The 13,618-nt window shown below is 52.0% G+C and overlaps 1 protein-coding gene across 1 annotated transcript; it reads right to left on the bottom strand.

Annotated features, from left to right (window-relative positions):
- Positions 1-5,736: 5,736 nt before the first annotated feature.
- Positions 5,737-12,496, bottom strand: PPP1R3B (protein phosphatase 1 regulatory subunit 3B). The gene is made up of 2 exons (XM_087736634.1): positions 12,416-12,496; positions 5,737-9,225 (listed from the first exon to the last, which is right to left on the bottom strand). The coding sequence occupies exons 1-2, from the start codon at positions 12,427-12,429 to the stop codon at positions 8,334-8,336; spliced, it is 906 nt and encodes a 301-aa protein (XP_087592760.1). The 5' UTR covers positions 12,430-12,496; the 3' UTR covers positions 5,737-8,333.
- Between the last annotated feature and the right edge of the window lie 1,122 nt (positions 12,497-13,618).

Genomic DNA, 13,618 nt, shown 5'->3' with positions numbered 1-13,618 from the left:
GTTTCATGCAGATAAGTAATGACAAAAGCTTTTTGTACTGAACTGTTAATAAATACTAATTTTTAGACTAAAACGGGATACATATTAGCAGAAATACCACTCAGAAGACAGCTTGCCTGAACAAAAGCCGTGTTTCCTTGCAGTAACACCAAAACTAAAAAAAAGAAAAATGACTAAAATGCTCAGTCATCCTGCTATTAACCCCCAGTGAGTGCATCCCTGCCAGCTTTATGGCTCCCTGTTTACCAGCACTGGGCTGTTATTGCAGGGCATTTAGAGGCACTGAAAGATTTGTGTGCAGATTCATTGGTTGTCTAAGAAATCTTGTTGACCACCAACTTAAAAGTTAGTGCATGTCTGCTATAATTCCTTTCATGGCTATAAAGCATTCAAGTGATAATTGTTCTGGTCTCTGAAGTGAAGTTCTTCTCCTGCAGAAGCCACCACGGAGGAGTGGAGGGTTCAATAGATTTATTTATTTTTAGTTTGCCTCCTATTGTGAGTTGTTCTGCTTGGAGACAGCTTCTTGGATAAAGTAAAGCTGGGCTGTGTCAGTCCTCAGCCCAAGAGGGAGACCTGTTCCCACACCTCCTACCCCAGTGACCACGTGTGCTGTTGAGTGAGGGGTGGAAAGTGCCACTCATGGTCTTTGCCACCACATCACCTATAGCTACTCTGCACCCTGGCTTGCAACGCCATCAAGGACACATTCAGCTGAGCTCATAGATGAAGAAACACTGCATTTCTGATGGCCACCCAGATGCCAATAAATTACAGCAAGTAGGGAAATGTGGGAGAAGCAACACCTGCCAGGTGTCCAGGGGAACACTGTGCGAAAGGGGAATGGTCGTAAAACCCTGAGTGGGGCTGGAGAGGGCTATTATATTTCTTCCTATAAAAGTGCCTGTCTCCATAGCGCTGGAGTGTCACCACACAAACACTGAAGAATTACACTCCTGCAGATAATGCTCCAGTTTTGTTCTGGCAGGGACCATAAAGATGGAAAGCAGGTGCAGGAGGTCATGAGTTCCCTACTGCTGAATATGGAGTGCTGGGAAGGAAACTGGGGTCTGGTTTGCTCAGATTGGCCTTGATGGGTATCGTTGGAAGGTGGGCTGTAGGTCAATTTAGGTCTTCTGCTCTTGGCAGCAGGGTTTTCCAGCAATTGTATTGGGAATATGGCTCTACCCTTTACTGCAGGATGCCTTGGGCGGTGACAAGTACCTTGCTGTTTGCAAATAGCAGCTGCTCCCTTGCCCCAGACTACACATGGGTTGGCACTTGCCAGCCCTGAAATATTGGTGTCCTGTGGCCACTTACCTTGTCCCCTCACATCCCTATGTCCTGAATCTGGCCAGGAGCTGGAACAAACAGGGTGCTTTGGCAAGACTGCAACATTGCCCAGAGCTCCTTTGATTCCTGAGGACCGTGTCTTTTCCCCAGGAGAGCAGTGCAGCCCTGGGACAGGGCGCAGAGATGTGGTGGCATCTCCACCATCGAGGTCATCAGCGTCCACATGGATGAGGCCTTGAGTGACCTCAGCTAGCTGTGAAAGCGGTCCCCCTTGGAGCAGACATCTAGAGATCTCTTCCCACTTGAACCTGTCTAGAGTTCATTAAATATAAAGACATCACCATGGTCTCAAGAAGGCTCCCACACCAGAAATAGCTGGAAGCTATAAAAGTATTTATGGAGATATCCAGAACATTTCACCCTCTTCTTATGCTCTTTTCAGCATACTTCTCCTGGGTTATGAAGTTTGAGCCTTCCCTCCCCCCGAGACTACATACCAGCATTGGAGCAGAGAGGAGATCTGTGACTAATGCATCGGCTGGAAGGGCTTGCCCATATCCCTGTTCCAGGAGCCAAAGTACTTAACTTGGTGACTGCTCTGACTTATCTGTACCAGAGGAACACGCCAGCTGCAATTATTTTTCAACAAAGACACCCTTTTTCTTTTTTTAAGCCTTGTGTAAATGTCAATAACAAGTCTTTAAAGACAGCTAACTGCCTGGCATGGTACCCCTCCAAGGGGGAGGATAAAGACAGGCTAGGCAGCTTCTCTGGCTGCAGCGTGGCAGACCTTGCTGGGCCAGAGCAGCTGGTTTGAAGCTTAGCTCCATCAAAAATAGACAAGGACATAAAAATGTTTTATTGTGATAGTTTAGAGCCAGCCGAACTACCCAGTAGGAGCAAGTCTGTGGAAATACCAGGCTTGCTTGGGAGCATCGCAACCCAGCTCCATGCTGCGGGCTTCATGGCAAAGCTCTCTGCTGTTCCCGGGGGTGCAGGGTGCGCTCGGAGCTGCCAAGAGCTGTGTCCTTAGCGCAGCCTCCTCCTGCTGCACACAAGTGCCCTTCCTGCCCCCCGACCACACACGAGCTCGCAGCAGACGTTGTGAAACCAAGCTTACACTCGAGTTTGGTGATGGTTACACTGACAGCGGTGGAAACGGCGTCATGGTGTGTAAGAGAGAAGTGAAAAGGGCAATGCCCTGCTGTAGAGCACGAGGGAGACACTGCAGAGCAACAGGAAGCCCAGTGGTACGTGTCGAAAAGGAAGCACCATTTATCCCTTGCCTTGCGGACCAGAGACATGCCCCCAAAGGCCCAGTCTCTGTGAGGCTCATTTGCTGACAGTTTGTGGAGGGGAAACCAAAGAAGAAACAGCGACTGCTGTTGGGAAATGATGCGCTCTGTCTTTCACGCTCCCCTCTTATCAAGGCAAACACATCTTCCACAGGTCACTCACCACTTTGAGTGCCTGTAAGAGCTACATTTAACACCAAAGAAAAATTTGCTCCAGCAGCGAAGTACTATCTGGACACATTGACACTCCCAGGGTTTGGCAGAGACATTTTTCGCACCCTCTGCTTCTTTCTTACCCTGCTGTGGGCAGTTTTTCACCAGAGCATCCCCCATGCTGAGTCTGGCCTGGCAAAGATCTAAAGCAAAAATGTGGGGTGCTCATACAGCATCTGTACAGAGACACAGACAGACAGCAGGCTGAACCCTCCTCGTTGGGTTTGACAGCAGTCAGCCTCCCTTGGATTTCCTACATTTTTGCTCATCACCTCCTCACATTCAGGCTCGTGTATCTTAGCTGTAACGCTGCTCACACCGCTGTCTGGTGCTCAGTTAGCAACAGAGCCTCGCTTTCTGATTAAGCCCATATTTCCCAGCAAGGACCCTCTTAGCAAGCACAGGAATGGGAAGAGAGCAGCCAAGTCTCACCTGTGCTGTTCCTGGGATGCTTGGATCTACTTTTACCAAACTTCTTAAACAGTTTTGACCCTGTTCTGCCAGGATCCAAGTGCCGAGAGCTCACGCCCTGCCTTTGTCACTGTCACTGCATCCAGGACTTGCAATCCAGCGTGCTGTAGCTGAGGCTGCCACGGTGGCAGTGGTTCAGCAGAGCCGCTCCCCTGTAAGGCAGCATCCCTAGGCCAGTGGGAGATTGTGCTTGGCAAAGGGAGTTGGATATGGACCAGGGGAACACCTGCCCACCTCCCCTTTACAGAGCTGTCCGTGGAGCACAGACTTAGGAAACCTGAACCTCCAAACACCTCAGCCGAGACCAACATGACATCCCAGCTTCACTATCTCTGCCAAGAGGTGGCACCGAAAACCCTCAGGATAGAGAGGTTTGGGAACCTCAGAGCAAAGACTGGTGGTGGAATGCCAGGAGCACTCTAAAGAAATCTTTGTATATTAAACAGCAAGTGCACAATCACACCTGCCACCACAGGTTTTATAAATGCAGTAACTGCAAAGTCTGTATCCTCTAGCACATAATACCTGGGCATTAGGAGAGAAACCCAAGAGCTCTCTTGGCCCTTCTAATGCTTGCACATCTCCCCAGCCGTCCCGGACACCAGCAGGCTTAGCTTGGACTTCCTTATCTCTCAAACAGAAACCGCCAGCAGACCGGGTTGTCGGCCGCAAAACTGCTACAGGAAATGGCGGCCTGCAGCTGGCTCACTCGGCAGCTTGGGCCGGCGCTAGGGTGCGAGAGCAGCCCCGGCCGAGCCACCCCAGTCACCTGGGGATGTGCTGGGGCAGGGGCACAAATAACTTTTAAAAATATTTATTCCCCCCCCCCGCCCCAAAACCAGAAAAACAATCAGATGGCCTTTTAAGAGATCTGTGTTGAGTGTTTGATTAAAAGAATAGTAGTTTAAAAAAAAAAAAAAAAGTATCTGAAGCGTTTTTAATGGAGCTTAACAGCAGTTAGTTAGATGTGGAGGTGACAAAGAATTTGGGGAGAAAAGGGAGTGGCAAACGCTTGCCAAGAAAGCAAAGCCCTTTGCTTCATGCTACTTCTCATGGCATAACTGCTGTCAGGCCGGGAATTACATACAGGGTTTCTCTCTTCCCCACCTGCATGTGAAAAGTCACACCCACATAACTTTCCCCCCCTCAGCCCGTGCTGTCCCCTCTCCCAGAACCCAAGCATTCCTCCTGCGGAGCAGCTCTCAGCTGCCTTTGGGCAGATCTGCCACCCCTGGAAGAATCCCACCACAAAGACGACACCAGAAGGGCCTCTGGGCCCAAACAGCAGCGGGTGAGAGCCAGCACAGGCTCCCCCGAGCCACAGGTGGGGGGAAACATCCCAGACCAGCAAAAAAACACCATGCAATACCCTTTTCCCAGGTGCACAGAGATCCCATACTCCTCTGTCAAGAGGAGCAGCTTCACAGACTTGGTGGAAGAGCTTGCACCCCACTGCGTCAGCACGCTTGGTTTTGTGATGCAAAGACTGCGGGAGGAACCCGAGAAACCAAAAGCTTTACCTTACCCAGCTGCTGCGGAAAGCAAAACACCCTGGAAAGACAGTTCATCTTCTGAAAGTGAGACTCAGAAATAGCCACAGTCAGAAGGCGCTCAGTTTTATTTCTGTATAGAGCAAAGGCGAAGCTCGCTCTCTGCAAGGCTTTGTAGCCAGATGGGAAGTACTGCCTGCACCCTGCACAGCCCCTCAAGCCAGCCCACGCCAAGCCTGTCTGTGCTTTTTTCCCCCTCCCCCCAGCTTTCCTTCTTACCTTATCTGTAAGTGGCAAAAGCCACCCAACTCAGTAGTCGATAGCTTGAAATGCAACACCTTCAGGGCATCACCAACACCTGGTCTTTGTGGTCAAAGCCAGGTCAAATCCTGAAACTAGCCCTGGCTGGCATTTACACCAGAGTTGTTCCCTTTCTGCAAAGGGGCACGTTTCCTGCCAGTGCTTTTTATTGCAGTGGCAACAGGAACAACTAGTTTGAGGTGAAGAAGGGTCTAACTTTCACTTGATCCTGGTATTAGAAAAGAGCCTGACCCCCACTACTGCAACACTTCTCCTAGCATCCGTAACACCCCAGTACCCAGGCAGAGAGAAAGCATTGATCCCCGATCAAGCCAAGTGGGGGGAAGGACTGAGACCGACCTGAAATAAATGCAGAAAAACCTGAAAAGGCTGTTCTGGCACTGCAAGCAGGGAAGAGTGGCTCAGGAACACAGTGGTTAGTGGAGAAACTTCAGAGCACAGAGACAAGGGCCTGGCTCCTCTCCTCCTTCCCAGGATTTGTGTTGGCGGGAAGGCAGCAGGAACAGGCAGCTCTTTCCCATTTCAGGCAGCGGCGTCCACTGCAGATGCATGCTCCTCTCTGCCAATGGCCTCTTGCAGGAAGCTGGTCCCGTGTCCAAATCGCCTCCCCAGCCCCATGGGTGTTTAAATAAGACGACTGCAAGATACACAGCCAACATTTTGTTCCAACTTTATTTTAACAATCAGATAAAAACAGAACCATAGTTTTAAAAGAGTCATTACATGGCAATTATAAAGTGCATTTTCCACTTGAATGTTGTGTACAAAAATATCTTTTAAAAACAAACATGCAAAACACCCCACAAGGCACTTCCAGGCATAGAACGAGGAGAGCAACCCCTCACTTCTATGTTCACATTGGCAACAGAAAAAGGGAAAAGGGGAAAGGCCACAAGTAGTATTTTTAAACCATTATTGGTCAATTAGTCAGTTCCCAGCCTAGCTTTTACTTATGGCATTGCTCTTGTAGCTTATCTTCCACATTCCTCCCTAAGCACACCCCATTCACAGCCTGAAAACAAACAGGCCCGTAAGGAGATACCACCATCCACAGCACCCCAGACATACATGCCTTGTTTCAGCCCACAAACAGCTCTCCATAGGCATGACAGCATGCCAGGAGAACATGACTTTTCTACAGTCAGTGTCTTACAGCATTTACACCATATACTAAAAAAAAAAAAGCCAAAAAAACAAAAATCAGAACAGTGTCACTCAGACTTGCTTTAAGTTTAAAACCAGGTTCAAGCCAGGCTAGGCAACAGTCCCTTCAAGAGAGACCAGATGCAGGTTATAAGGGCTGACTTGGGAAGCTGCTTGAACAGAGGAACCAAGCCTGATGAGCTCTGGGCCAGCAAGTAGATTTACCACCTGGACTAAGTGATCAAGCACAGTGCTGACATGCATTGATGTTGGGTCTTGAAAAAGCAGCAACTGAAGGCTAGCTATTCTTCCTGCAAGCTCTTCTTGTCCCTTTCAGCATCCAGCAGTGATCATAGTATCCCTTCTAGGTTAGGGTAAAACAGCTTGTAAGTATTTTACACAGTAGTCTCCAGAATTAAAAGCTAGGTTTAAAAAGTTAAGTAGTCTAGCCCATTGCTTCTCTCCAGCCCATCCATAGGCTATTATAGGCACCCAAAATATTATATAAAGCTTATGCACTAGAAAAAGTAAGATTCCCTTGACCTCCGTTTCTACAAACTCTTCAGTACTCTCCCTTCGAGCTGAGAGATTAAGTTATTCTGCTTGACTAGCATGCAAGCAGCTTTGTGAGGCTGTTTGGCACTGCACAAGCTGGCCACCTCACCTCAGCGCAGGCCCAGGAGACAAGCCACCTCTCTGAAGATAGGGATGGCTCACATCAATGATGTTTCACATCCAGGGGTGGTGTCAGGATAACCCCACCTCTCACGCTCCTCACAGCTAGTTCTTTGCACAGGTGGGGCAAGCCGCTTCTTATGGACACAGAGATGCAAAGTTTGGGCATTTACAGGCTGAAACAGCAGCTACAGCTACAACAGCGAGGGAAGCCCAGCTGCCAAGCAGTCCATGGCACGGAGTAACAAACCACTAGGAGATCTTTATTTAAAAGCAACGTCATTCCCAAAGCCTGTTTATCCCAAAGCATTGCTGGGACTGCATGTACCACCCCTTTCTCAGTCAAGGCACTTCCACCACAGTAGGTACACAACAGTCACCTTCTTGTAACACAAGACGGCAAAGGGTAGCTGTGTGGCCCGCTTGCATTTAGCTCCTGCAACACCTGAGCACAGCCTCCTGCACAGGACTCAGGGCCCCAGCTGGACAAAGCCCTGTTTTACAGTCCACAGGAGGAAGAACTGCATTTTCAGGGCCCAGCATGGCCAACAGCTGACTTCAGATGTCCATCAAGGGGAAAAAAGCATCATTGATCACTTGTGATTAAAGAAACAGGAAAGTTTTGAAGAAGGCAGTCAAGGCTTTCAACCCATAGCTGCGTTACAAGCGCCACACAGCTACAGTTAATCTCTATTTTTGGTAACACCAAGGGTATAATAAGAGTTTTTCAAGATCAGCTGATAGAACTGGTGACTAAGCATATCAGATCCTCTCCCACGGGCACATATGTCTCCTAATACGGCAGGCTGCAGGGCCACATTTCCTGTCATCACAGTTGCATTTTCATTTCCAAAACACCCATTCTGCCTCCAGTAGGAAGGACCTTGCACTACAAGGACGTGTGAAAGGAGAGGACTCCATTTCCCTCAAGCCAACCACTCCATTTCCCGACAGGCACAGGCCAGCTCTGCAAGGAAAACCCGGCAGCTGAAGTACAGCCCACTAAAAATTAATACCAGAACATATTTTGAAAAAGCCTTTTAACACTGGGCAAGCAATACAAACCAGCCACCACTACATAGCTTGGACAGACTATATAAGCACTGTAGTGTTTCCCTGGAGACTAGCAGCTTTATAGAAGAGAAAGGAGTAGCAGCACTGAAGAGACACACGAGCAACAGCTCCTGGTCCTTTGAGCATCCGGAGAGCCAGGTATCTGAGCCGAGGCAGGGAAGGCAGCCCTTTACACCAGAGATGCTTCCCTGACTATAAGCCCACTGCCAGCAGAGCACATCTGGTTTTGCTGGGAGGCTTATGCAGAGCTACACGGAGCTATACTTCTTCCACCTTTCCGTACGCCTCATGTTCAGACTAGCTCCCAGGCCTGCGGACACGCCAGCAACAGTTAGTCAATCAGGACTTTGTCCTTGGGTCAATAGTAAGGCCCTAGCTTCTCGTAGCCCGAATAGCTGGGCCACTCGGGAAAGAGGCCGTAGGAGCACCGAGGGCTCCCGAACTGGTCAAAGGCACTGCCGAAGTCAGGGCTCCGTGGGGGGTGGATGGCTTCCTGGGCAGACTTCAGTTCTGACCGTATGATCCTGTAATTTGTGCCCCTGTTGCTGTCCCAGTACACCTTCCCATTGCACTCAAAGGAGATGGCAAACTCTACTCGTTCATGGGATTGAATTCCCTCGGGCAAGCTGATGTCAAAGGAAAACGTGTCCTGATCTGACCCTCCGTACGTATCCTTGACATACTGGCATGGGTGATCTACAAAGTTTTTCCAGGTGTCAAACGTCATCCTGATCTTCACAGTCTTTTCAAAAGCGAGGTTCTTCACCTTCACTGTTCCCACAACAGATCGCTCCTTTAGCGTACAGTTCTCAAGGCAGACACAGTCTGCCTGGAGGCGGTTTCTGAAGTCCAGGTAGTCCACAGAGGGCTGAACAAAATCCAGGACAAAGCTGTCCCTCTCCACTGTTGTCAGGCCCACAATGTTGTCTATCAGCTCAGTGATGTTGAAAGGAATGTCTAGTGGATCATCAAACTCCGAGAACACCTTCACCATCGTCAGAGCGAAGCCTCTGCTATCTGCAAACGACACCCTCTTCTTCACTTTGTTGTGTGCGAAGGAGTTTGCTGCCTCTTCTGGTCCATTCAGCGCAGTCTTGCTACTCAGCTGGATGCAGGGCCGCAATGGCTTGCTTGGCTTCGGAGCAATTTTGCAGGCACACTTCTCTCTCCGCAAGGGTGAAGAGCATAGGTATAGCTGCATTGCTACATCCACAGCCATTGCTTGTTTGTGAGGAAAATACTCTAATACTCTGGAAGATGAGAAGAAGGGTCAGTTGATGTTAGAAAAGCACTTTACTATGACTTTTGCCAGAGAAATGCTACACCACTTCCCCCCAGCCGTCCCAAAGAAATTTGCTTCCATCAACCCCACAAGTCCCTCAAGCTTAAAGGCAGGTACTTCCATGGTGCGATTTACAGACACAGCGAGAAATGTGCTACAGCAAAAGTGGCAGGACCAGAGCCCGTTGTGCCCTTGAACAAGATCTCTTCCAATTGCTAAAGGGACAGAGTCACCATCTGAAGACACACGCAGGCACTGCCCTACTAGGCCAGCAATAGCAGGCTCCAGAGCATTTCTGACCCAAAGCAAACCCATGGCTCAGTCCTGCTGATGTCCACAAAATCCAGAGATTATCAAATTCCAATGCTACATAAAGCAGTACTCCTGCTGCACTCTCCTCCCACCCAGGAGAGTCTCTCCACAGGGCATCGGATGCTTTTTTAGGAGCAGGAACTCTGTTTGTCACAAGATGCTGTACGCAACTGACCTCACCTTTCATAAAACCCCAAATGTCTGGTATTTTTAGAGGCTAAAATGCACTTGTTTGGTTCAGCTACATACTTTGCTCATCACTGTCTCCCACAACAGCTCCATCTGAAAGGCCTGCAAGTGGTATTGCAAGGACAGCAACAGTCTGACACAGCAGCAGGGCAGAGACTTAGTCAACATTGCTCCACCCCTACAGAGGAGCCATTTTCTTCCTCTACTGCACTCCAAAACAGATGTCAGCTCAGATGGCCCAGCAGACTTTACCTCCAGCGCAGAGTTTGCACCTCAAGCCTCCACAGCACTTGCACTGAGCTCCTGGCAGACACCCATACAGCCGCAGGGCTCTGTCAAACACAACTCACCTACTCAAGGTTGACCAAGCCTCTGGAAACAAGTCCTTCTCCCAGAAGGTACAGGCCATGTGCCCCTCTACCACAGCCTCTCCTTCTCCAGCATCCATCCCTTTCCTCCAGGGATGCAGCACCATCCCTCTCCATGCACCCGCTCTAAGGCAGCTCCCACCTGGCACCTTGCCAGCTGTAGCCCTGGAGTTGCCTCTGCAGCCAGGCAGCTCCCAGAACATTGTACCTATCACTCCTGCCCTTACACTGAGGTTAGGCTGGATGCTTTTGGCAGACCCTCTTTGGCCTGGCTCTGGATAAACTGCTGGACAGATTTATCACGCATCCCCCTTAAGTCAACTGCATTGCCTCTGACCTTAAACACAGAGCATTCCCTTAATAAAGATCCCCTGTTTGGCTGCAGGCCAGGCTCCAAAACCACTCCCACCGTGCAGAGCAGGATGAGCCAGCAGCGGTAGCAGCAGCCACGGGACGCAGCAGAGCTCCAGCTGCCAAAGCCACGCACAGCCAGCTCCAGTACTTGATTGCTGCCCTCGTGCCAAGAAAAAGCAAGAGCTACGCTCTCCAATTCAGTGCTTTAACTCCCCACCCTGCAACACCAACAGAGCAGCTCTGAGCAGGCTTTCACAGCATCCATTCAGCAAGCGCATCTGTTTATTCAGAGCAGAGCACATGTGCCAAGGCTTGCTTCCCAACACACCCACCAGCTAACTCCTGCCTCGCCTCCTTCAGCCTCCTTTCAGCTCAAGGGCAGCTGTACAAGACAGACGGCAGATCCACCTGTCTGCTAGCACCGTTCTGCTCATCTCTACCTGGTTTTGCCAAGTTTTTATTCACACACACTTTATATAGGTCATTTCCTCCTTTAAATTAATGCAGCCTCCAATGCTTGCCTCTTACTTGGGCCAGTTTCACCTGCATTGCATCTTTTCCCAGGTAAATTTATTCAGCTGAATTCCCATAACTGCTGAGAAGTCAGGTTTCTTAGTAAGCCTTGGTTATTCACAATTTTTAGAATGAAGAGGCATGAAATATCCAGCCTGATTTGCATTACTTGGAGCTTTTTTCCAAGCCAAGAACTACAATAAGAGCTTTTCATACCTACTACTAGGCTGAGGTCCACAAACTGCCTTTTTCAGTTCATTTGATACCCCAGACATCTCTTTCTGCACTTGATGCCCAACTCAGCCAACAAAGGAAGGTTTCCCTTTTGGGGCTAGTGTTGGCTGTCTTGAACATCAGATGCTTTGAAGGTGGGAGCAGGGAAATCATTTTGAGAGCCCACACAGGAAAGGGAGCTCTAGGAAGCAAGCGGTGCAGGGCAGGCAGCCCTACACAGGTACCGGGGCTGGTTCCCATCCCCCTCCTCTCAAAAAGGGAGGCAGGCTAGATTCTGCCTCCGGACATCTTCCCACAGCTTCACCCTCTCCAGAAGAGGATGTCACAGCTCGCTTTTCCCTCCTCTATTTCTAGGAAGGACAAGCAAGTCAGAGCTAAGGAATTATTTAGACTCACAGAATCATTAAGGTTGTAAAAGACCCTTAAGATCAAGTCCAATCATTAACCTACCACTGCCAAGTCCACCACTAAACCATGTCCTTAAGCACCACATCTACCCTTCTTTTAAATACCTCCAGGGATGGAGACTCAACCACTTCCCTGGGCAGCCTGGTCCAGCACCTGACTACTCTTTCAGTGAAGAAGAAATTTACACCTACGTTTATCAAAACCCTTCAATTGCCTGCATTCTGCTTCCAGCGCCGTTAGCAAACAGGTCACCCTCTCGCAGAGGGCTCGGTCTGCAGCAGCCGCTAAGCCAGAGGTCTGGAGACGTGAGCCACTGCTGGAGGGAGCAGCGCTCGGGTTTTCTCCCCCTTCCCCTCTCCGATTCAGGAGAGGCCGAGCCGCCCCGAGGGCACAGCCCAGCTCCCGCAGGCGCCTACCCCAGCTGCGGGCCATACGCTACCGCTGCTGCGGCCCAGCCCTCCTGCAAACAAACGCAGCGCTGCAAACCCGAGCCAAGACGGGACGCCCGGCCCCACCGGGGCTCCGGGACGCCCCGGCGAGCCCGGGGGCAGGCAACAGGACAGAGCGCAGCGGAGAAGCGGCTCACCCGGGGAACGAGAGGAGCCAAGCCTGGAGGATCCTGTCCCCCCGCCCCGGGAGCGGCACCGCGCCGGGGAAGCACCCGAGGGGGCTGCGACCCCGCACCGGGGAGCACGGCAGGCACCCGGGGACGCCACACGGCAGCAGGGCAGGACGCGCCCGCCAGCAAAGAGAATGGGGAGGACCCCGGCGGGACCCTACCTGGTGCAGTGCATGAGGCCGCCACCGACACCCCCGCTCGCCGCCGCCCGGGCATCCCCGGACCCGGCGCCTTAAGGCCGCCCGCCGGCCCCGCCCCGCCCGCCCGGCCCGCGCCGCAGCCAATGAGCGCGCTCCGAACGCGGCGGGGGGCCAATAGGCGGCCGGGTGCCCGGCACGCGAAGGGGCGGGGCCGCGGCGGGGGGAGCCGCCGACTCGGGCAGCGGCGGCGGAGCTGGCGGGCGGCCGCAGCGCTCCCCGGGGCCTGCAGGCCGAGGGCACCCTCTCCTTCGTGGAGGGGTCTCGCTAAGTCGGTCCCTCCGCCTTTCCCCGAGCGGGGCTGGCTCCTTTTGGCCGAAGGTACCCGCTCCGTGTCGGGCCTTGGATGCCCCCAGTCCCTCTCTGTCCTGCGGCGACACACGGCTCCTGTGCCGCCGTGCCGTCCCTACCCGTCCAGGAGGGCAGAACGGGGCTTTGTCAACAACCACAAATAAGCAGATAACGGCTAAACCTATAGGAACTGTGTTCTTGGGGCACGAAAGCCTTTTTGGGGCACTGACCTTCTCGGCTGGGCTGGCCCAGGGCGTCCGGGTGCTCATGGACGGGCGGGGAGGCGGGTTACTCACACATCCACCTCTTGTGACCGCGGTGTCGCCTGGCACTGGCTAGACATCTCCAGAGGGTACTCCGAAGTCCTCTTGCCAGACAATATTTATGGTGTGGAGTGGAAAATACGACTTTCTCACAGAGGTGACTTACGGTAGGAAAAAACACCTGCGGGGCCCAGCTGGCACAGAGACCCGTCCCACAGGAGTCGCCATCGGGGCACACGCGCAGAGCTGGGATGGCGTTAACGACACCCTGAAAACATCTGTCGGGCGAGTCGGTGCTCTGGTTTAGACCCCTGCCGCGTCGCGGGGCCGGCTGGGCCAAGGGTCTTCCCGGCTGCCCCCCTGCTGCCAGGTCCCGTCTCTGCTCCCAGGGCTGCTCCTGGGCCCGCTTCGGCGCAGAGCCCGGTGTCCCCGCCGATGCCAAGGTGCACGCGGAGCTGGCCGCTCTGGCAGGGAAGCGGCTTTGGGGACAAATGCCGCCTCCGTGGGCGAGCGCCGGAGGCTGTAAAGCCAGCTGCAAGGTGGGGATGGTGCATCTACCTTCTCCCCGTGGCAGCGGTGGGGATAATAGCATTTGCCTCTTTTTGTGCCACAT

This window comes from Nipponia nippon, unplaced genomic scaffold (genome assembly GCF_047370975.1).
Source record: "Nipponia nippon isolate SJK-2023a ecotype South Korea unplaced genomic scaffold, ASM4737097v1 scaffold_6, whole genome shotgun sequence".
Classification (NCBI taxonomy): domain Eukaryota; kingdom Metazoa; phylum Chordata; class Aves; order Pelecaniformes; family Threskiornithidae; genus Nipponia; species Nipponia nippon.
Note: the sequence above shows the minus strand (reverse complement) of the source record. Positions and strands in the feature narration are given on the sequence as shown.